The following is a 25,557-nucleotide window of genomic DNA, read 5'->3' as shown; positions in this document are numbered from 1 at the left end:
ACAAAACTAATAATGTAGCAATACTAGACATACATTTTATTTATTGTATAAAACTGATATCAGAGAATTCGTTAAGTACTAGTAATCAGGTTTTACATATGTTTTCTAGACAATACATTAATCCAAGTATTTATTTGATAAATATTTATTTGCTAATACTAGCACATTTTTAGAACAGAAGCAGCAATTCTCTAGGAATTGGCTAGAAACTTTTCATAATGTCTTAATAAGTATCTTCTTTCTTAAGGATATATGTATAAATAATAAATACGAATACATAACAGGTATGTGTTTGTACATACATGCGTATATATAACAACATTTACTAAGCACTTACTTTGGGTCAGGCTTTATTCTAAGTATTTTAATTTTTAATTCATTTAATCCAAAAAACTATCCAAAGAGGGTGCCACTATTACTATCCAAATTTTACTCATAAGGAAACTGAGGCATGAGTGGGTATAGACTAAATGAAAGACAGAATAACAGATAGCAAGACAGACAATGGGAAACAGGAATAAGAATTCAGCAGTAGAGCATAGGCAGACACAGAGAAAAACTGAGAGAACAAGTGATCTACAAATTGAATCAATGACACAGACAAAGAGCAATAGAGATACAGTAGCCTTTTTATTTAATAATTTTTATACTTACCTGGAGAAACAAAAAAAGATGTAAATTATGTTTGTAGCTAACTCGACACTTTGCTTCCAGTCTTCTCTCAGGACCCTTGCTAATGCACCAAGGGCAGTTTCTAAAGAAAAAGGAGAGGTACCGAAACGATCATTCTGCTTGCTCTGGTATAAAGGGTGATTGGTTTTAAATGTCTAGTTATTAATAAATAACAAAGCTAAGATAGAACTGGGACAAAAAGTAGGATGCTTCTTTCCAATACAGACAGCTACTTTTAAAACTAATATGTAATTTTACTTAAAGATACGTAACATGCTGCTCCAAGTATATACTATACACAGAAGTAATCAAATATGATTTAGATAAAGTGACATAATATATGTTATGGTGACAATAAAATAATTAAAAAGCCTTTCATTTCTTAATTTAATAACCTTAAATTAAGAACTGTAATCTTACTACTGCAGTACTGATTTTTTTCTTTTTAACATCTGATTTAATGTATTTGATAATATGAAAAGAACTTGAATAAGTCTAGAAAAAAATGAGCAGGTTAGTAGACTAACACTCATTCCATTAAAGCAAATTAAAAACCAAATAAAATCTATACACAGAAAAATAAACTTAATATTTCAGTATCACACTGAATTTATGCTAGTAGCCACAAATAAAACAAAAAGCTTTCACAAAATTAACTTTCAGGTAGGTTAATAAGCATTTCTGCTAAAATTTTCTCTTGAGGAAATGAAAATTATAAATATAATGACACTAGTTTCAAATCAGGTTGGTACATGGCATACTAATTCTTAAAATAATTAAAATAAAATAAAATATCTGTATGTTAAAATATAGAAATCATAATTCCACTGTTCTTAATAGATACTCAGGATTTACAATAGTACTTTATGGACTGCATTATGAGTATTTATTATAGTAATGAAAATGTTCCATATTTGAGCTTTCTGGCTATTCAGACTACAAACAAAAATTGTTTGTATTAGTTATGAATCCACATAGTGACAAATTTTTTAGCAAATTAAAAATCATTCTATGATAGCATTTCACAGTATTATTCACATTCACAATGCAGAGAACTTGAATAGTACATGCTTTGAAAAAAATTATTTTGGAGTCACATAAATAGGTTGGCAATGCATATTAACAGTAAAGCCTCCAAAAAGTCCTACTTAATAAATAATCTGGTGTAGCTTTGTTCAATCTAGTAATTCCCAAAGGTATTTGACCATTATAATCCAGATAAAATAGTATTTCTTTAAATACTAGCCTATACAGAACTGTTCTATAATGTCATAAATTTAGGCATAGGTTTAGTGGCCTATTTGCAAAATTTTATTCATTTTTCTCCTTAAAACAGAATAGAGAAACATCTCAATTAAAATATAGTTACAGGAGTTGTACACAGTTTACTGAGAAACAGCTAAAAGAAAATATAGTTTACAAGAGGTCAAAAGACAACACAAAATTAATTTCTACATTGAATGCAATCATAATCAAAATCCCATTACATCTTTTCACAGAATATGATGAAGTAATCTCAAAATATATAAGACAAATGTGCAAGACCAGTAAAGGCAATTTTGGGGCGAAAGAAAGCAATTTGGAACATTTTTCCTACATATTCTAAAGTTCAAATCAAAATACAAAACAACACAGCAATAGTGTGGTATTGGTATGTAAATCATCAAATAAACCAATGGGACAGAAGGAAAGGGAACACTAAAACAATTCCATGAAAATATGGAACAGTACCTGCCACAGAATAAGTTTTCAAGAATTATCTACTTCATAAAAGAATGTCAAGCATATAGCAGAAAAGGCATTTGAAATACTTATTTGAAAGTACTGATCGACAAAACTATTGATTTGAATTATCTTATCCAGGTATTTGGCAACAACCAGAAAGGCATTCTCTCTCATGTAATGCAAACCAGATAATAAATACATCTTTCCTATTTTGTTTTTGGCAAATGTATAATCAGAAAACTATGCATTTAAAATGATTCTATAGGCAGGGCGCCTGGTGGCTCACACCTGTAATCCTAGCACTTTGGGAGGCCGAGGTGGGTGGATCACCTGAGGTCAGGAGTTTCAGATCAGCCTGACCAATACGGTGAAACCCTGTCTCTACTAAAAAAAAAAAAAAAAAACCACACACAGGGCGTGGTGGCACGTGCCTATAATCCCAGCTACTCAGGAGGCTGAGGTGGGAGAATTATATGAACCCGGGAGGCGGAGGTTGCAGTGAGCCAAAGTCTGCAGTGAGGGGAGATCGCGCCACTGCACTCCAGCCTGGGCAACAGAGGGAGACCCTGTCTCAAAAACAAAAACAAAATAAAACAAAAATGATTCTATAGTGGTGTTATTGAGAAAAGGGTGTTAAAAACATTCTATCTCCTTTTCTTGTTACTACCAAGTACTTTTAGTGAAAGGAAAGCAAACACTTGATGTGAAATTCAATCTCAATGAAACTGCAAAGATTAATAGCTTTCCCTGTGCTACTGAGAAAAAAAGAATATTGGAACTTTAATTTAATAAAACATGATATATATATTTATGCCAATGTCTAAAGTCTGATCTTATATCCTACTTGAAACAATAAAAAAGCTTCCCAGAGTAGAAGAAAGAAAAGGTATAGTACCATTAATGCTTAATTTTCCTTGTTTACATTAAATGGTTTGTGAATTCTCTGGAGAATATTTAAATGCTACACTCTCAATTTAAGAAATCTGAGTAAGAAAGAAATAAAGAGCTGGAAAATGTATGAAGTCTTAAGTTTTGTATAAATAACTGTAACTTATTCCTCTATTATAATTAAACATGTTTTATAGTAATCACCATTCAATAGTAGTTCTTCCAAGTTATCAGGATTTCGAGCAAGCTGCAGGATCAAAGCAGAACCCCGAACTTTGTCAGGAATATCTTCATATAATAACTCAATATATTCATCCATGTCATTAATGTTAGCAACTTCATCAATCTGAAACAAAGAGGCAGAAAGTACTCATCAACAATGCTCAACAGATCCACTGTCAAAGAAATGATATTTTGTGATCAATATACTGGCCTTTATAACAACACACAAATTTCCAAAGAACACATAGTAGCCATCTTTTTGGATATGGAAATTTTAGACCTTTAGACCTAGGACTCTAATACAAAACCCCATGATAAAATGAGATGTATATAAACTTTAAAAATTGTCTATCAATATAAAGTATCTTAAATGTAATAGAAAATATTTGTATCTACTACAGTAGATTAAACAATATTTCAAAACATATTACAATAAGAATATGTAAACATTTTTACCCATCATTTATCAAAATTAATTGTCTAGAAAGCACACCTAGCCAGGCACAGTGGCTCACAGCTACAATCCCAGCACTTTGGGAGGCTGAGATGGGCAGATCACAAGGTCAGGAGTTTGAGACAAGCCTGACCAACATGGTGAAACCCCATCACTACTAAAAATACAAAAATTAGCTGGGCATGGTGGTACATGCCTGTAATCCCAGCTACTCAGGAGGCTGAGGCAGGAAAATCGCTTGAACCCGGGAGGCGGAGGTTGTGGTGAGATGAGATAGAGCAAAAAAAGCAGAACCAATACTTTTTGTCTTTTTCAATTAAATAATGATTTTCTACCTTTTTCAGGTACCTCTGAGTTCAGTCATTTTTTAAAAATACCACATGTGCTTAATGTGATTGTGTGTATTATTGATGGAAAAAGGCAATATCTTATAATCCAGTCCTCTATTAGATCAGAATGCATGCAGTCTTACCTCCATTCCTTCAAAAGGAGGTGGATCTTTAGGTTTGCTTGATTTTTCTTTTTTCTCTGTAAAAAGATTTTTTTTTAATAAGGAGACTTAGGTTTTTAGGGTTTCTAGGTAATTTTTATTTTCAGCAGCTGAGTTTAATTCTAGCTAAACTGGGGATATTAAAACTAAATAGTTTATGAAATAATCTCTTCTCAATGCATAAAAATGTTCATATATAATCCACTTGATCTAATGAGGATATCAAGGAGAGTATAAATTAATAAAACCTATAACTAATCACCAACTTCCTCCTTGGTTAACTTTTTGGGTATATAAGGTATACAGTCAGACTTGGCAACAAGAAGCAAAATAGTCTGTTCTAAGTATCCTCTCTTTCCCTTCCTAATTCAAATTTAAGGTAGGAATAGGAAAATCAATAAGGCAAAGAAAAAAGTATGACTTGAGTAATATAAAAACTAAAATGAAAATTAACAAAGCAGAAAGAAATAAAAATTGGTAAATTTAAAACCTAAGATATAGAATAGTTGTTAACTGGTTCTTTTTTAACAAGTAAAATTAAGATAATAAATTAAAAGGCAAACATTTATTACGTGTGTTAATTAAATCCTCACTTATTCCCAAATAAAGAGGTATCCAAAGGTGTTGAACACAAGTTTGAGCCATTCGTTTATATTGAATTATCTGATTAATGGCATAATTTCATTTTTTAACAAAAAAACTATCAAATATACTTTATGGATCTGGATCATAAGTCTAAGTAATGTATGTAAATTAAAGTAAGTTAGAATGTTATCAAAATTTTTGATTCCACAATTAGCAAATAAATATATGATAGAATTAGTCATTATTTTCAGAGGACAGCACCCATTCTGTATAAGCTCATACATTCTCAACAGCTTAATTCTGCTTCAAACAGATAATTTACTAAGACAGTGGTTTTAATTATGCAAAAAAAATCACTGAATGTAATGAATCAAATAAGTATTATTTTGTTTCAATCACTTTTAAGATAAGGTTTCTGGCTTTGGAATACCGCTTACCAAGTAAAAGAGTTTTAACAAAGAAAACCAATAGTTTTCTAAAAAGTGTATATTTAATATACATTTCCTAAAGCATTTCCTATATCTTCAATTATTAATAATATTCTACCCGGGTAGAGAAATTATTGAATTATTTTATCCATGTATGATGACATGGAAATTTTTTCATATTCCTCTAATTTCTGGGGAGCAAGATAAAACCACTGATTTGCCCTGAAAACTCAGTGAAAGAGTTTTTACTAGTTCAAAGACATTTTATTCTAAATGCCTTCAGAAGTATATTAATGTGGCACTAGGAAAGATCAACTATACTATACAACCTACAATAAGTAGACACAGATCTTAAAAGACTACCAGATTTGCTTTTCTACTTGGATTTATTGGACTATGCAATCTCTCACCATTTACAGACATCTTAACAAGAATATTCTACCAACAAAATATTTGTTTAATAAAAATCTCCCTTGATAATATTTTCCTTATCTACGTAGTACTTAACTGAATGCCAGCTATGTGATTAGAAGCAATCGTGTTCAAAATGTCTATTTTTGCTTTTTTTTTTTTTTTTGAGATGGAGTCTCGCTCTGTGCCAGGATGGAGTGCAGTGGCATGGTCTTGGCTCACCGCAACCTCTGCCTCCTGGGTTCAAGCAATTCTCCTGCCTCAGCCTCCTGAGTAGCTGGGATCACAGGCACGCACCACCACGCCCAGCTATTTTTGTATTTTTACTAGAGATGGGGTTTCACCATGTTGGCCAGGATGGTCTCGATCTCTTGACCTTGTGATCCGCCCGCCTCGGCCTCCCAAAGTGCTGACATTATAGGTGTGAGCCACCACACCCAGCCCTTTTTGCTTGTAAATAAATTTACAACCATTTAATTAATTCAACAAATATATTTTGATCATCTATGTTAGATACTGTATTCACAGCTAATAAAAGTATATATTAAGTACAAGGCATTTTATTTGCTGTGGATGAAGAGAGATTGACTAATTTGAAAAAATTCCAAACAAAGTTTTCTTTTTTTTTCCTACTTAGTCCAATCAAAACTTAAGCATTGATACATTATTTTAAGAGCACCAGCTGGGCACAGTGGCTCATGCCTGCGATCCCAGCACTTTGGGAGGCCAAGGCAGGAGGATCGCTTGAGCCCAGGAGTTTGAGACTAGCCTAGGCAACATAGTGAGACCCTGTCTCTACAAAAAATGTAAAAAATTAGCCAGGTATGGTTACAATTTAGTGGTGAACTCATAAAGGGATACCCCTCGTAGGCATCTGCCTGTGGCTCGGTGACCTCTTAACATTTCAGAGGCCCGGAGATGAGTCCAAGTGGCTGCCTGGCTTCTTTAAGCCAGGGGCTGTCTCTGGTGCCTCCCTTGCCAGCAAGGCATTGCCGACCTTCACATAAGCTTGCTTGGAGTACAGAAACAGTTTCTGAATCTGAAAGACTTCTCCGGTAAGTATTGCCAAGGGCAATCGACATCCCTTTTGCCTTCTCCTGATCTGTTGGCCTCCTTAAAGGTCGTGTTCCCTCTTCAGAAGTCCTGGGGACCCTTCCCAATCTGTAAAAAGGGCCCTGTTTAAGGGGAATTTCCCCAACTGGAAGAATAAAGGGCAACATTTGGGGGAAGTACTCCTGGGCGATTTGGTTTCAGTTATGAAACCTGGTTTTAGAGTTCTGACTTATCAGGGTCTCATGTCTGTTCTTATCTTGTCCTGTTTGTGTGTGGGGAACCCAGAAGGAAACATTAGCAGAAGTTCAATGTGCATAACGGGTAGAAAGGGGGGTCTGTTTTATCTGTTTTGCTAGGTTAAAACTTGGATATTGAGCCAAGTAACTGGTGTTTGTCTTTGTTATGCGTATATTGTAATTTTGTCTTGGTCGATACGGGAAATGCTAACTTAATCCCTCCTACATCAAGCAGCCCCTTGGATTGTATCTGGCAAAACTGGGCAGCTTTCACCTATGAACCCATGAAAACAAAGAAAATGATTTTCTTTCATAATCAGCAAGCAGGGTGATCAAAGCTCTGCTCTTTTGGAAGCCACAGTTTAAGAGAATCCAGGAACCTGACAAGCTGGCAACAGGGTAGTAAGAATCATTTACCAGTCAGGTTCCTGATCTCTCTGTGTGAAATCTGGCTGAGCAAAAGGTAAAAAATCACTGTCTCTTGCAAGGTTTTGATTAATAGGAGAAAAAGATGTGTATGACTAGTCTTGGGAAATATTGACTGCAGTGTACTTTTTGGTTTATGAATATTCATATTGTTCCCGTCCTTTCCAGAAATAATCTTTTCTTTGCCTTTCTGTGTTCTTCATAAAGGGGAGCTACTAACTGAGGGTTCCTCCCATCTTGTTTTATGTCCTTGAAAACTTGACCTGTGACTGAGTGGGAGCTCTATGAAACAGAACAATTCCTTTATACTATATACTCTGGTTTCGACAGTTACTTCATTTTGTTCTTCTTCTACATTGGCTACCTTCTTGGAGACCACAGGTTGCAGAGGCATTTTATATTGCCCTGACATGATTTTCCGCTTTTGTGGGTAGCTTCGAGGCTAGTGACCTGAGCTCACACAGACCCACATCTGAGCTTTCTCTAGCCTTAAGGTCCAACCCAGCAATCCCTTTTACTTTCATTTTAGCCATTATAGGTAACAATAACCAAGGAATTGAATATTACGCTTTTTTCACATTAGTTTGCATTTCCTTATGCATCCAGTGAACCAGCTCCCCAGAAGTTGTATCCATCTCCAAATTCACTGTAACTTTTACCTTTAGTAACTGGGCATAGCCTAGCTGCAGTTCCATGCCATGGATGACCACATGGTCACCCAGGAATCAAAGGTTCCTTATCCTCCATCCTTTTATTTTATAGATTAATATCATCAGCTCCCTAAAGAACCTGTATTGAAATGGATTATGAGAGTAACTAATTTGGGAGCAGTGTCTTTGGTTTCAAAATGCTGCAGAGTGAAAGAACATGTTTGGGTTCGTACGGTACCCACTGCTCACTATTAAACAATTGCAAATGGTTATACATGACCCAGAAAAACAGGACATTATTAGTGAGGAAAGACTTAGCCTAATGAACTGGATAAAAGCCACTGTAAGGTCTCTTTACCCTGAGAAAGGGGACTGTCCGACTCCACCTATAACTGCCAAGTGGAGTACCCCAGATGAAGCAGCTAATGTGGTTTGTATGCAAGCCATATGGGACTGGCATTATGATGACAGGGATATTCACCCCTTGAATATGCCCATTACCCAGGTCATGGTCAGCTTCTCCTCATGGGTCTTACAGATGCTAACAGAAAATATTAGGCTAGTTAACAAGGGAATGGTGAAGGGTAGAGGGGAGGATCAAAGGACTTATCCCAGGATGATGGGAAGTTTTAACAGTTATCAAGAAATATCATGAATGAAGAAAACATTGATAGGAGTAAAAATAAGGGGAAAAGAAAAGGGGAGAGTCATGGGTCTCATCCCAGCAGAGTGAAAATCTTTAGACAGTTATTAAGAAATTGAATGAATAAAATGGAAATTGATGGGGTTGAAATAAAGGGCTTAACTGCTGGTTCCCCCAATATTAAAGGGTACCAAATCAGTTTTCTGTACTTGCCCCAATTGGAGACATTTTTTTAAAAATCAGAAGACAAAGATCAGAATGAGAAAACTGACCAAAAACTGCCTGGGGATGATGTTGAGGTGATTAATCAACACAAAGATTGACTAAAAAGCCTTGGTCCCTTAGCTAAACCCTCTGCTGGGAACCCAAATCCCTTTTCACAGGAGAGGGTAAAATGGTCTGGGAGTGAAGAGAAATTCCCAGGACCAGAACATAAAATGTAAGGGTGGATAGGATTATCAAAGTTGAAATGTTTATATAGGATTTTTGTAAAGTAATTGTGTATTCTTTACCTAAATGTCTTATGAAAATGGATATTGTATCTGACTAGGGGATGTTTCCTCTACCTAGTACTATAAAACTAAAGGTACACAAATCTGCCCTTCAAGCTATAATTAACTGGACATACTAAAATGGGAACCAGTAAGATTGCCTGAGCCCAAAGAATACAGAATAGAAGCTGGAGTGCTGGTAGGAACAAATTCTCCACGTGATAGCCTTTTGTGGAATGCTTACTGGGGCTTACAGCAAAAGTCTGTGAGCACATCCCAATGATGACTACTGTGATTCTGAACTAGAGAATTTCCACTTAAGAGGCGTTTACTGCCTTGTTATAGGACATTAACTGAAGACATTCTATGATGGAAGGACATAAAATGATCATGACATCTGAAATACCCATGCTATTTTGGCAATGTCAGTAACAGTCTAATTGGGGTCAGCAGTGCCCAGAAGAGTTCCACAATAAAATGGAGATACTTTGTATATGATCATGCTACTTGGGAAATTCAAGAAGGAGACACTCATGAGCAGGGAGCCTCTTTTTCCCCAGGACTGACTCTGAAACTGTGTGAGAAGCTGCAGGATTCTACAGTGCCCATTAAACAGCTCTTACCTGACTGACAAAGAACTGCCTGGTTTATGAATGGCAATCCCAAGGTAAACAGACAACAATCTGTTTGGAAGTCTGCTACTCTGACTGAAGAGAAGTCAAGAAAACTTTTTTTTCTTTTGAGCTATTTATAGCTTATGACAAGTAAAGTATATCTTTATGAGCAAAATTTGCCTTTTTACCCGAGTTCTCACAATTGTGGAAACTTTATTCATAAGTATTCTTATTTTATGGCAATATAGTTATTTGCATACATTCAATAAGAATTTGCTTTCTTTGGTAGCAGGACACAACTGGAGATGCTAGCTACTTTACCAAGGCTTTGACTGGATTGGCATATTTTTAGATATGACCAGACTGCTTTGAGGAGTTGACACTGACTTTATAGAGCCAATAAAAGCACCTCAGAAAGACTAGCCTTCCACCTTGTCTGTGTAGTTTCTTTATAGTGTTCCTCACCTGTGATAAGTAAAAAATGTTACTTTCAACAGATCCAGAAACCTCGTTATTTTGGGATCTCCACAAGAGATGAGTGGAGGTCCCAAAATAACCCAATTCATATAGGTATCTGTAGGCATGGATAAATCCTTGGTTTAGCTAACCTTAAGGCTTTTAAAAAGTCTAAACTAAGATTCCTTATGGAAAAGTTCCTGCAAAGTCAACTTAAAAGAGCCTATATGGCCAATGAATATTCTTGCCATACTTTACGCAAATAGGCAAAGTATAACAATTATTTTGCAAATAAATTGGTCCTACTATAATTTGTCTTTGGTAGAAATGGAATACTAGAGATAAAAATTTTGTTTCAAAAGAAACTATAGTATACCTGTTACTAGATTCTAATCTTGTCTATTACTTTTCAGTTTTTATTGTTTTCTACAATTGGAACTAAACCTCAATTCTTCCCTGGCTACAAGTCTTCAAACTAAGATTTTCAAAAATTTCTTCCATTTTTCTGACTTGAACTCTGTTCCAGACAGAAATATAGTTCTAACTAAGCATTAATAGGCTATACTTCGGCCCATTTCCTTGTTGCTAAAGTCACATAGCACTACATGCTGACCATTTACATCCCCATTGTTCTTACAGACAGGATCTCTGACATTAGAATCATAAGGATTTTGCTTAAGGATCATTTAAAATGTTTTTCAGACCCTGAGTTGCAGTGAAACAGCTGATGCCAACCAGTCAGAAGACCCTCATAGAGGAATGAAATCAGCATGAGAATACAGCTTCTTCATCATCCTGTCCCATTACTTCACCTTACACTCTGACCAATCAACAATCTCCACACTTCAGCCAGTCCAAAACCCTTAAAAACTCTAGCCCCAAACTTCTCAGGGAGATGGATTTGAGGTTTTCTCTCATCTCCTAGTTTGGTGACCCCCAGATTAAACCTTTTTCTCTGCTGCAAAAAAAAAAAAAAAAAAAAAAAAGGAAACAAAGAGAAAATAAAGATTCATGAAAGTTATATCTTTAGGATAGTCTAAGGCATATGATATATATTTTAACACTTACATAATCCATCCAAATGATAAACAAATATAAAAAAGAAGTTTATAAAACATCAGTCTAGTTGGGGCAGTGAAAATAGGTTTTCTGCCCCAAATTCTCTCCTTTGATTATTCTAGAATCAATATGACAGACATTTCCTTTTTTATTCTTACTTCAGTGTATGTGTACACACACAAAACATGAAAAAGAATTAGACTATTTTATGTGGAAGCATCTAATATAAAGCCTACCATGAAAGCAATTAATGTTTATTCTTTGTTGTTTACTCATTCATAACACTGGTGAAAAAAACCTACCCAACATCAAATATCAATAGTTTGATAAACTTTTTTTTATAGTTGCTTGATGAACTATAATCAAACAACTTTGGATTTGCATTAGGAAGCCAGGAATTCTACTACTTACCTTTTCCTGACAATGAATCACGGCGGTTCTGTAGATAGTACAACAGCTGTTCTACCTCATTTAGTTTTGAAGGATGAATGAGTTTACATTCTTCGACCACCTTCCTTGCCAGGGAAGTTATATCTGTGTTGGCATTGAGACTTTTAAGTCGAATGCTGTAAGTATAACAGAATTTTTCAACTCACATATTATAAAAGTAATAACTTCAATACTACTACTTTAAAATAATTTATAGATTATAAATTATTATAGAGAACCTGGCCATAGACTCTTAGTAAAATAAACTATTAGATATAATTAGGCTTAGAAAAATACAAGGCAGTGATTTTCTGTGAACTAGACAAACAAAATAAAAAAAGGAACATAAAATCTTTTTCAGACTCTCTAGGCAAGACAGCATATTCAGAGATTCTGTTTTAAAACAGTATTTCTGATATAAAATATATAAAGTCTTTAGCATTATTAAATGTAAGAATCCATACCATCATAAATAAATCATTTTCTTGACCATACCCACAAATGCTAACTTTTTTTCAGCTAGGGACAAGACACAATATTGATATGTTCAGATTCAGTTGTTCTGGTGGTAACTATATAGAAGGTAAAAGCAAAAAAAAAAGTGAGATCTGGCCGGGCACGGTGGTTCACGCCTGTAATTCCAGCACTTTGGGAGGCCGAGGCGGGGGGATCACGAGGTCAGGAGTTTGAGACCAGCCTGGCCAATATGGTGAAACCCTGTGTCTACTAAAGATACAAAAAATTTGCCAGGTGTGGTGGTGCGTGCCTGTAATCCCAGCTACTCGGGAGGTTGAGGCAGCAGAATTGTTTGAACTTGGGAGGCAGAGGTTGCAGTGAGCTGAGATCGCACCATTGTACTCCAGCCTGTGTGACAGGGCGAGGCTCTGTCTCAAAAAAAAAAAAAAAAAAAAAAAAAAAAGAGAGATCCACTTTAAGATCTATATGAGGAATTTTGAGGAACAAATGAATACATTTTATACTTAAGTTAGTGCACTAAAAAACAATAATTAGCCAACACCTCCCTCCTTTTAAAGTTAGCCCAGGAGATTCACTGGGAACCCATTAAGAAACCATTATTAAGAGTTTGGAAACAATTGCCTAGTTACACGGATTCAGGGTACCAGGAAGAGGTATAAAGACATAAAATTAGGTTCAAAGTGAAGAGTCAACCTGGTGTCAAAAGACTGTCAAGCAGATGCTCCCATGCAAGGTTCTTTTGAAAAAGAGAAAGATGAACAAGCAGCCACTGTGTAGAATTATTTTGTGTTAAAGATGGCTAATTTTTGTTGGAAGACATCAAGGAATTAGAAGGGCAGGAGTGGGGATCTCAGAGCAATGTCCTGTAAGCTTATTATCCATATGTAGATGATTTCTCCCGAAACCATTCCAGCAGAATGGCTTAGATATTATTCCCAGCTATATATTCAACCCCAAATCTGGTTCTCCTGGGGTTCTACAAGCTATGTAATAGCTTTTAATAAATTCCTTTTCTGTTTAAATTTGCTAGAGTGCCTTCTAATGTTTACAAGAAGAACTCTAGTAGTATTCTGTCCCTTTATTTCTTCCTTAATTTATTTGGGTTTTTTTTTTTTTTGGTTCCTACCTTTTAAGTCCTTTAATTTTATTATATTTTTATATAGTTTTAGCTGCACATCAGAAGGCATAGAGAGAAAGGTCAATACAGAGAAAAACTCTAAAAAGACCTCTAGTTTGCTTCCAATTATTTGCAATTATGAGTAAAACTGCTATAAACATTCAAGTGCAGCTTTTTGTGTGAACATGTTTTCAACTCATTTGGGTAGATATCTAGAGGCATAAGGAGGGGCCAAGATGGCTGAACAGAAACAGCCTCAGTCTGCAGCTCCCAGTGAGACCAACGCAAAAGGTGGGTGATTTCTGCACTTCCAATTGAGGTACCCAGTTCATCTCACGGGGACTGGTTAGGCAGTGGGTACAACCCATGGAGAGCAAGCAGAAGCGGGGTGGCGGGGGCATCACTTCACCCAGGAAGTGCAAGGAGCTGGGGGACCTCCCTCACTCAGCCAAGGGAAGCTGTGAGGGACTGTGCTACCTGGCCCGGGTACTATGCTTTTCCCACAGTTTTTGCAGTCCGCAGATCAGGAGAATCCTTGGTGAGCCTATAACACCTGGGCCCTGGATTTCAAGCACAAAACTGGGTGGCTGTTTGGGCAGGCAGCGAGCTAGCTGCAGAAGTTTTTTTCTTACCCCAGGTGCCTGGAATCCCAGTGAGACAGAACTGTTCACTCCCCTGGAAAGGGGGTGGAAGCCAAGGAGCCAAGTGGTCTCACTCAGTGAGTCCCACTCTTATGGAGCCCAGCAAGCTATGAACCACTGGCTTGAAATTCTCACTGCCAGCACAGCAGTCTGGAGTTGATCTGGGATGATCGAGCTTGGTGGGGGGAGGTGGGTCTGTCATCAGTAAGGCTGTAGTAGGTAGTTTTCCCCGGACAGTGCTAAGGAGACTGGGAGGTTTGGACTGGGTAGAATTCACCACAGTGTGGCAAAGCGGCTGAGGCCAGACTGCTTCTCTATATGCCTCCTCACTGGGCAGGGCATCTATGAAGGAAATGCAGCAGCCTTAGGGGCTTACAGATAAAACTCTCATCTCCCTGGGATAGAGAACCTGGCAGGAGGGGTGGCTGTGGGCACAGCTTCAGCAGACTTAATCTTTCCTGCCTGCTGGCTCTGATGAGAGCAGCTGATCCTGACAAGGGAAATTCTCCCAGCACAGCACACCAGCTCTGCTAAGGGATAGACTGCCTCCTCAAGTGGGTCCCTGATCCCCATGCCTCCTGACTGGGAGAGACCTCCCAACAGGGGTTGATAGACACCTCATAAAGGAGATCTCTGGCTGGCATCAGGCCAGAGCCCCTCTGGGACGAAGCTTCCAGGGGAAGGAGCAGGCAGCAATCTTTGCTGTTCAGCAGCCTCCACTGGTAATACCCAGGAGGACGGAGTCTGGAGTGGAATTGCAGCACACTGCAGCAGACCTGCAGAAGAGGGGCCTGGCTGTTGATACAAAAACTAACACACAGAGAGCAACAACAACAACATCAACAAAACCCCCCCCCCCCAAAAAAAAAACCCCATACAAGGGTCATCAGCCTCAAAGATCAAAGGATAAATCCATGAAAATGAGAAAAAACCAGTGCAAAAACGCTGAAAATCCCAAAACCCAGAATACCTCTTCTCCTCCAAATGATCGCAAGTCCTCTCCAGCAAGGGTACAAAACTGGATGGAGAATGAGATTGACGAAATGCCAGAAGTAGGCATCAGAAGGTGGGTAATAACAAACTCCTCTGAATTAAAGGAGCATGTTCTAACCCAATGCAAGGAAGGTAAGAACCTTGATAAAAGGTTACAGGAACTGATAACTAGAATAACCAGTTTAGAGAGAAACATAAATGACTTGATGGAGCTGAAAAACACAGCATGAAAACTTCGTGAAGCACATACACAAATATCAATAGCCAAATCGATCAAGCAGAAGAAAGATTAGAGATTGAAGATCACCTTGCTGAAATAAGGCGTGAAGACAAGATTAGAGAAAAAAGAATGAAAAGGAACAAACAAAGCCTCCAAGAAATATGGCACTATGTGAAAAGATCAAACCTATGATTGATTGGTGTACCTGAAAGTGACAGGGAGAATGGAACCAAGTTGGAAAACACACTTCAGGATATTATCCAGGAGAGCCTCCCCAGCCTAGCAAGACAGGCCAACATTCAAATTCAGGAAATACAGAGAACACCACTAAGATACTCCTCGAGAAGATAAATCCCAAGACACATAATCATCAGATTCTCCAAGGTTGAAACAGAGGAAAAAATGTTAAGAGCAGCCAGAGAGAAAGGTCAGGTCAACTACAAAGGGAAGCCCGTCAGACTAACAGCGGATCTCTCTGCAGAAATTCTATAAGCCAGAAGAGAGTGGGGACCAATATTCAACAATCTTAAGGAAAATAATTTTCAACACAGAATTTAATATCCAGCCAAACTAAGCTTCATAAGCAAAGGAGAGATAAAAACCTTTCCAGACAAGCAAACGCTGAGGGATTCTGTCACAACCAGGCCTGCCTTAAAAGAGCTCCTGAAGGAAGCACTAAATATGAAAAGGAAAAACCAGTACCGGCCACCGCAAAAACACACCAAAATATAACGACCAATGACACTGAATAAACTACATCAACTAATGTGCAAAATAACCAGCTACCAGCATGATGACAGGATCAAATTCACATATAACAATATTAACCTTAAATGTGAATGGGCTAAATGCCTCAATTGAAAGACACAGACTGGCAAATTGGATAGAGTCAAGACCCATTGGTGTGCTGTATTCAGGAGACCTAGCTCACATGCAAAGACACACTTAGGCTCAAAATAAAGGAATGGAGGAATATTTACCAAGCAAATGGAAAAAAAAAAAAAAGCAGGGATTGCAATTCTAGTCTCTGATAAAACAGACTTTAAACCAACAAAGATCAAAAAAGACAAAGAAGGGCATTACATAATGGTAAAGGGTTCAATGCAACAAAAAGACCTAACTCTCCTAAATATATATGCACCCAATACAGGACCACCCAGATTCACAAAACAAGTTCTTAGAGACCTACACTACAAAGAGACTTAGATTCCCACACAATAATAGTGGGAGACTTTAATACCCCACTATCAATATTAGGCAGATCAACGAGACAGAAAATTAACAAGGATACTCAGGACTTGAACTCAGCTCTGGATCAAGTGTACCTAATAGACATCCACAGAACTCTCTACTCCAAATAAACAGAATATACATTTTTCTAAGTGCCACATGGCACTTATTCTAAAATCGACCACATAATTGGAAGTAAAACAATCCTCAGCAAATGCAGAAGAATGGAAATCATAACAAATGGTCTCTCAGACCACAGTGCAATCAAATTAGGACTCAGGATTAAGAAACTCACTCAAAACCGCATAACTACATGGAAACTGAACAACCTGGTCCTGAATGACTCCTGGGTAAATTAAAAAATTAAGGCAGAAGTAAAGAAGTTCTTTGAAACCAATGAGAACAAAGAGACAACATACCAGAATCTCTGGGACACAGCTTAAGCAGTGTGTAGAAGGAAATTTATAGCACTAAATGCCCACATCAGAAAGGTGGAAAGATCTGAAACTGACACCCTAACATCAAAATTAAAAGAACTAGAGAAGCAAGAGCAAACAAAGTCAAAAGCCAGCAGAAGACAAGAAATAACTAAGATCAGAGCAGAAATGAAGGAGATAAAGACACAAAAAACTCTTCCAAAAATCAATGAATCTAGGAGCTGTTTTTTCAAAAAAATTAACAAAATAGACTGCTAGCTAGACTAATAAAGAGAGAAAAATCAAATTGACACAATAAAATATAATAAAGGGGATACCACCACTGATCCCACAGAAATACAAACTACCATCAGAGAATACTACAAACACCTCGAAGCAAATAAACCAGAAAATCTATAAGAAATGAATAAATTCCTGGACACATACACCCTCCCAAGACTAAACCAGGAAGAAGTAAAATGGCTGAATAGACCAATAACAAGTTCTGAAATTTAGGCAGTAATTAATAGCCTACCAACCAAAAAAAGAAAAAGGCCAGGAACAGATGGATTCACTGCAGAATTCTACCAGAGGTACAAAGAGGAGTGGGTACCATTATTTCTGAAACTATTCCAAGCAAGAGAAAAAGAGGGACTCCTCCCTAACTCATTTTATTAGGCCAGCATCATCCTGATACCAAACCTGGCAGAGACACAACAAAAAAAAGACAATTTCAGGCCAATTTCCCTGATGAACATCAATGTGAAAATCATCAATAAAATACTGGCAAGCTGAATCCAGCAGCATATCAAAAAGCTTATCCACCACAACCAAGTTGGCTTCATCCCTGGGACGCAAAGCTGGTTCAACATATGCAAATCAATTAATGTAATCCATCACATAAACAGAACCAAGGACAAAAACTACATGATTATCTCAATAGATGCAGAAAAGGCCTTCGAAAAAATTCAACATCTTTTTATGTTAAAAACTCTCAATAAACTAGGTACTGATGGAACATATCTCAAAATAATAAGAGCTATTTATGACAAACCCATAGCCAATACCATATTGAATGGGCAAAAGCTGGAAGGATTCCCTTTGAAAACCATCACAAGACAAGGATGCCCTCTCTCACCACTCCTATTCAACACAGTATTGGAAGTTCTGGCCAAGGCAATCAGGCAAGAGAAAGAAGTAAAGGGTATTCAAATAGAAAGTGAAGAAGTCAAATTGTCTCTGTTTGCAGATGACATGATTTTATATTTAGAAAACCCCATCGTGTCAGCCTAAAAACTCCTTAAGCTGATAAGCAACTTCAGCAAAATTCTCAGTATACAAAATCCATGTACAAAAATCACAAGCATTCCTATACACCAACAACAGATAAGCAGAGAGCCAAATCATGAGCGAACTTCCATTTACAATTGCTACAAAGAAAATGAAACACCTAGGAATACAACTTACAAGGTATGTGAAGGACCTCTTCGAGGAGAACTACAAACTGCTTCTCAAGAAAATAAGAGAGGACACAAACAACTGGAAAAACATCCCATGCTCATGGACAGGAAGAAAAAAATGGCCATACTGCTCAAGGTTTATAGATTCAATGCTATTCCCATCAAGCTAGCATTGATTTTTTTCACAGAACTAGGAAAAATACTTTAAATTTCATATGGAACAAAAAAAGAGCCCATATAGCCAAGACAGTTCTAAGCAAAAAACAAAACAACAAAAAAAACCCCAAAGCATCATGCTACCTGACTTCAAACTATACTACAAGGCTACAGTAACCAAAATAGCATGGTACTGGTATCAAAACAGGTATAAAGACCAATGGAACAGAACAGAGACTCAGAAATAACACCACACATCTACAACCAACTAACCTTCGACAAATCTGACAAAAACAAGCAATGCGGAAAGGATTTCCTATTTAATAAACGGTGCTGGGAAAACTGGATAGCCATTTGTAGAAAACAGAAACTGGACCCCTTCCTTACACCTTATCCAAATGTTAACCCAAGATGGATTAAAGACTTAAATGTAAAACCCAAAGCCATAAAAACCCTAGAAGAAAACCTAGGCAATACCATTCAGGACATAGGCATGGACAAGGACTTCATGACTAAAACACCAAAAGCAATGGAAACAAAAGCCAAAATTGACAAATGGGATCTAATTAAACTAAAGAGCTTCTGCACAGCAAAAGAAACTATCATCAGAGTGAACAGGAAACCTACAGAATGGGAGAAAATTTTTTGCAATCTACCCATCTGACTAAGGTCTAATATCCAGAATCTACAAGGAACTTAAACAAATTTACAAGAGAAAAAACAAACAACCCCTTCAAATAGTGGGCAAATGATATGAACAGACACTTCTCAAAAGAAGACATTTATGCGGCCAAGAAACACATGAAAAGAAGCTCATCATCACTGGTCATTAGAAAAATGCAAATCAAAATCACAATGACATACCATCTCACACCAGTTAGAATGGTGATTATTAAAAAGTTTCGGCAGATGCTGCTCAGGCTGTGGAAAAATTGGAATTGGTTTAACTATTGTGGAAGACGGTGTGGCGATTCCTCAAGGATCTAGAACCAGAAATACCATTTGATCCAGCAATCCCATTACTGGGCATATACCCAAAATATTATAAATCATTCTACTATAAAGACACATTAACACATAGGTTTATTACAGCACTATTTACAATAGCAAAGACTTGGAACCAACCCAAATGCCCATCAGTGATAGACTGGATAAAGAAAATGTGGCACATATACATCACGGAATAATATGTAGCCATAAAAAAGAATGAGTCCATGTCCTTTGCAGTGATATGAATGAAGCTAGAAGCCATCATTCTCAACAAACTAACACAGGAACAGAAAACCAAACACCACATGTTCTCACTCATAAATGGGGATTGAACAATGAGAACGCACGGACACAGGGGAGGGAACATCACACATCATGGCCTGTCAGGGGGTGGGGGACAAGGGGAGGGAGAGCATTAGGACAAATATCTAATGCATGTAGGGCTTAAAATCTAAATGATGGGTTGATAGGTGCAGCAAACCACCATGGCACATGTATATCTATGTAACAAACCTGCACTTTCTGCACATGTATCCCAGAACTTAAAGTAAAATTAAACAAACAAACAAACAAACCCAGAAACACATCTTTTGTGGTTGATTCCACAAGTTAGTAGTTCATAATCTATTATATTCATTTTCTAAATGGGATAAATTAGAATATGTATGTTACAACAGGTTCCTATTAAGCTTACAAAAATCTCATTTTTTCCTAGGATTAATATACTCCATACTTACAGTTTAATATAATCTCTCCTTCACTAAGATGAAGTATGCCTGGAAGAATGCCATAATTAATCACCTATGCAGATCAAAATAATATCAGATTTGTATAAAGTTTATATAACGTTCACTACTTTCAAAATGTGCACAAATAAAGAACTTACATTTTTTGACATTCTTTTCGTTCTCCCAACATGGGGTCCCCCATTTCTCCAAGAATGGTAGCTTCTACTTCATAGTGAACAATGAGTGCTTTTTCTGATGGATGTACATCAATATTCCCTCCTTTAACTTTCCTATAATACAAAATTGAAATGATATAACCAGATTAAAACTCTCAAAGTGGCCATGGTTTTTATCTATTTTTAGGTCTATAACACGTGGGTTGGATTAACATGTGCATTTGAATCAGATTACTCTTGATTTGGGATTAGAGATAACTCTTTTTCTCTGTTTTATATACATATTTATGTATATATGTGTGTATATATACACATATAAATGTATATATATAACTTTGTCATGCATAAAGTATCTATAAATAGTTCTACCTAAGAAAAAAATACATTTACCAAAGAATCACGCATAAGAGCAAGTGAATGAAACATAAATAAGTAAGATGGCTTTGGAGAGAATGACCTCAACTAAAAGTCAGTTATTCAAAACCAAAGGCAACTGCCTTAAAATTTATATTAAAAGAAAAAGTCAGGCCAGACATGATGGCTCACACCTGTAATCCCAGTGACTTGGGAGACCAACATGGGAGAAATGTTTTAGGTCAGAAGTTTGAGACCAGCCCAGGTAACATAGCGAGACTCTCTTTCTACAAAAAATTTAAAAACTAGCCGGGCATGGTGGCAGGTGTCTGTAGTCCTAGCTAATTGCAGGCTGAGGCGGGAGGATCACTTGAGCCCTCTGATGGTGCCACTGCACTAGAGCCTGGGCAATAGAATGAAACTCTGTCTCGATTAAAAAAAAAAATCAACCTGCCCATTAATTACCCTATTAACTGGACCAAAAGACACGAAGAAATTGTCTATATTACAATACATGTCATGTATCATCTAACATAATGGTACAAGTTGTAGAATTAGTACCTAAATAAAATCACTGAATCACACCCAAATTACATAACAAAAAAGCATTTACAGGTTAGGTAGGCTGTATAGTCACATATCTCAAATTATAGTGTCAATAGTAGGTTCTATGGAAAGGTTGTATATACTCTTTCTTCAAGCCCATAAAGTCGCAAAATGAATTCTTAATTGCAGTAAACCAATGATGAATTAATCACTATTTGCCACTTGGCCATTTTAGAAGGCGATAAAGTTGGTTGTGCTGGAAGAGATTAAGCAACAGAAACAAGCAAAATCTCTCATTCTTAGCCCTAGCTAGCAGTTAGCTGACCAGTGGGGTCTTTTTTTTTTTTTTTTTTTTTTTTTTGAGACGGAGTCTCGCTCTGTCGCCCAGGCTGGAGTGCAGTGGCGCGATCTCGGCTCACTGCAAGCTCCGCCTCCCGGGTTCACGCCATTCTCCTGCCTCAGCCTCCCGAGTAGCTGGGACTACAGGCGCCCGCCATCACGCCCGGCTAATTTTTTGTATTTTTAGTAGAGACGGGGTTTCACCGTGTTAGCCAGGATGGTCTCGATCTCCTGACCTCGTGATCCGCCCGCCTCGGCCTCCCAAAGTGCTGGGATTACAGGCGTGAACCAGTGGGGTCTTTTAGCCTGATAAGAAAAACAAAAATATGACAACACCTTAAATTTAATTCCAATAATTAGAAACTCAAAGCTTTTCTTTCAGTTGGAAATAATACTTTGACTAATTATGCATATTTTTAAAGTAATTTTTTACGGATCTGTTCACCAGAATTCCATATGAAAAGGAGATGCATCTGGAGTGAATATTAGGGTTATGATTCACAGTCAAGTATAGTGATAGGGTAGGAAATTAAGTACACTAAAGCATAGAGTCTAGGTAGGTCAGAAACTAAACTGATAGTAAGACATATAGGACAAGTAAAGAATGAAAACAGAAGCCAGGCAGGCCAGCAAAAATCGAGGAATTAGGAAATGAGATATAAATATATATTTTAAAGAATGGTACAGATTCCAAAAGGTAAGATAAACAGATAATATGTACAAAAGCTATAGAAGTCACAGGAAACAAAAGATCTAAGGAAAGCTGAAAGCAGATATAATGTAGCATCACTATAAGAAACATAAGAAACTATCTTAATTACATAAGGCAAACTAGTTACTTCCTTCCTGATAACATGAAAAGCAATTCCAGTACTGGACTTTTTATAACTGTATCCAGTTAAGGGAAGAAAAGAGTAAGGATAAAATATAAATGCAGATCCTTAGACTAGCCTCCTATTACCACTTTAAAATGGGTCTTTTACATATTGGCAGCTGGGGGAATTGCATAATTCTTGTCCTCTGTTGTCTCATATCTTGCCTTTCCTTAAAGGAATCAAATAATTAAAAAGGAAAAAAATGAAATGCCTCACCACTCCTTTTTAGTTTTTGTTTGCCTTTTTTTGCTGTGTATGTGTGTTTTAGAGGAGTAAGTTAATTACAATTTATTTATCACAAATCAACTTATGTTTATTATAGAAAAACTAAAACAGAAATGAGCAAAGAAAAAATAAATTCAAAAACTTACAAGAAGTAGTCACTTGTTATTTTACCACATATACATTCAGATATTTTTCTATCTATACTAAATAATATACAAAGAGAGAATGACAGCTATAGTTGTTTTTTTTTTAAACAGAAGAGGCTTAAGGGTAGTATTCTAGCAGGGGTGAAACTATCATTTTATCTTAAATGCTGAACTTTCAAGCTGAATAGCATTCACAATGATGTCAGATATTTAACTACTGGGAGAATTAATTTCCAAATGTTCTACTTGAATTCCATTAATTAGATGAAAAAAATTTGAGCCACTATTAGAAATTAATGAATTTCTATTTGAAGCATACTATGACACTGATATTAAATTGATATCTTTTAGCTGGTTGCAAATTTCTTCTACTAATAGAGCCTTCTCAATAACAGCTCTGCTTCACTTTGTTTTTGTACATGTATAAGAAAACTAGAACCAAAAGTGTGCTAAATTGACTTAGAAAAATCATTTTCTTTTAATCTCAATGAGAAGTTATGCTTCACAGAGTAATATAAAATATACCTTCTATAACTGCATGTGATAAACTGTCACCTTTTGGGACAGTGTTCTTAATTATTAACTTCTGAAGTACATCCTTATGTTCCTAGATTTCATGTGGTTAGAGATATTATTGTGACCCTTAAGAAAGATAATAAATGCTGATGAACCTTGTGTTGCCACCCATTCATTATCAATTTTCTTGAGAAACCAAAAATGCAGTCCTTAACTTTTCATTAAATAAGAACTTTTAAAAAATTATTCTTTTCAAAAGGATTTACTGCAAAATAAAATTGTATCAAATAATAAAATAAAAAACAGTTGTAGATTTACGCCATAGAGCAAATAATAGAGCCATTTTAGGAAGTGTTTGGTCTACTCTCCATATGCTCTCTGGCAGGACTGCTATGCATCTATTTCCTCCATCTACTTGAAAAATACCCAATATATCAGTGTCCACAATTCCAAATGACCTTACCAACTGTCAGAGCATATGAATTCATTTCCACAGTTTACAGCATGGGTATGGCACAATAGGCTGCTTAATGGGGAACTCTATTCACTGCTCATATGTCTCATATACTACTAGACAAGACACTAGCAGAAGCTTGAAGTACAAAATGGAAATCTACCAAATCCTCCATCCCAGCTTGTTTTAATGTAATTACTAATGATACCTCCATAACATTTTTTTTAAACTGGGACAAATGCTAAATCAGATGGGTTGAGGTGGGTGTAGGGGAGGAACAGCTGAAAACCAGAACTGTCTAGGGCAAAGAAGCAAAAAATGATGACCCTAACCAAATCTAATCTTTCCTTGCCTACTCAAAGGTGCTCTTCAGTAATTATTTAGTAGTCCATTCCCATCCACAAATAAACATATGAAAATGTCTCAGGTTAACTGCTCCTGAATGACTACTGGGTACATAACAAAATGAAGGCAGAAATAAAGATGTTCTTTAAAACCAATGAGAACAAAGACACAAAGAACCAGAATCTCTGGGACACATTTAAAGCAGTGTGTAGAGGGAAATTTATAGCACTAAATGCCCACAAGAGTAAGCAAGAAAGATCTAAAATTGGCATCCTAACATCACAATTAAAAGAACTAGAGAAGCAAAAGCAAACACATTCAAAAGCTAGCAGAAGGCAAGAAATAACTAAGATCAGAGCAGAACTGAAGGAGATAGAGACACAAAAAAAATCCTTCAAAAAAATCAATGAACCCAGGAGCTGGTTTTTTGAAAAGATCAACAAAACTGATAGACCACTAGCAAGACTAATAAAGGAGAAAAGAGAGAAGAATCAAACAGATGCAATAAAAAATGATAAGGGGGATATCACCACTGATCCCACAGAAATACAAACTATCATCAGAGAATACTATAAACACCTCTATGCAAATAAACTAGAAAATCTAGAAGAAATGGATAAATTCCTGGACACATACAACCTCCCAAGACTAAACCAGGAAGAAGGTGAATCCCTGAACCAATAGGCTCTGAAATTGAGGCAATAATTAATAGCCTACCAACCAAAAAAAGTCCAGGACCAGATGGATTGACAGCCGAATTCTATCGGAGGTACAAAGAGGACCTAGTACCATTCCTTCTAAACTATTCCAATCAATAGAAAAAGAGGGAGTCTTCCCTAACTCATTTTATGAGGCCTGCATCATCCTGATACCAAAGCCTGGCAGAGACACAACAAAAAAAGAGAATTTTAAACCAATATCCCTGATGAACGTCGATGCAAAAATCCTCAATAAAATACTGGCAAACTGAATCCAGCAGCACATCAAAAAGCTTATCCACCATGATCAAGTGGGCTTCACCACTGGAATGCAAGGCTGGTTCAACATATGCAAATCAGTAAATGTAATCCATCATATAAACATAACCAATGACAAAAACCACATGATTATCTCAACAGATGCAGAAAAGGCCTTTGACAACATTCAACAGCCCTTCATGCTAAAAACTCTCAATAAATTAGGTATTGATGGGACATATATCAAAATAGTAAGAGCTATTTA

General features: G+C 36.7%; 1 protein-coding gene across 5 annotated transcripts in view; it reads right to left on the bottom strand.

Annotated features, from left to right (window-relative positions):
• Window positions 1-25,557, bottom strand: part of KIFAP3 (kinesin associated protein 3) — a 164,012-nt gene that overhangs the window by 113,095 nt on the left and 25,360 nt on the right. For all 5 annotated transcript variants that reach the window (XM_016932248.3, XM_016932234.3, XM_513988.7 and 2 more), the window contains exons 2-6: window positions 20,519-20,650; window positions 11,915-12,069; window positions 4,434-4,489; window positions 3,490-3,631; window positions 655-754 (exon numbers count right to left, since the gene is read on the bottom strand). In XM_016932248.3, the coding sequence (XP_016787737.1) occupies window positions 655-754; window positions 3,490-3,631; window positions 4,434-4,489; window positions 11,915-12,069; window positions 20,519-20,650 (585 nt within the window). The remainder of the gene's footprint in view (window positions 1-654; window positions 755-3,489; window positions 3,632-4,433; window positions 4,490-11,914; window positions 12,070-20,518; window positions 20,651-25,557) is intronic.

Source organism: Pan troglodytes, chromosome 1 (assembly GCF_028858775.2).
Source record: "Pan troglodytes isolate AG18354 chromosome 1, NHGRI_mPanTro3-v2.0_pri, whole genome shotgun sequence".
Classification (NCBI taxonomy): domain Eukaryota; kingdom Metazoa; phylum Chordata; class Mammalia; order Primates; family Hominidae; genus Pan; species Pan troglodytes.
Note: the sequence above shows the minus strand (reverse complement) of the source record. Positions and strands in the feature narration are given on the sequence as shown.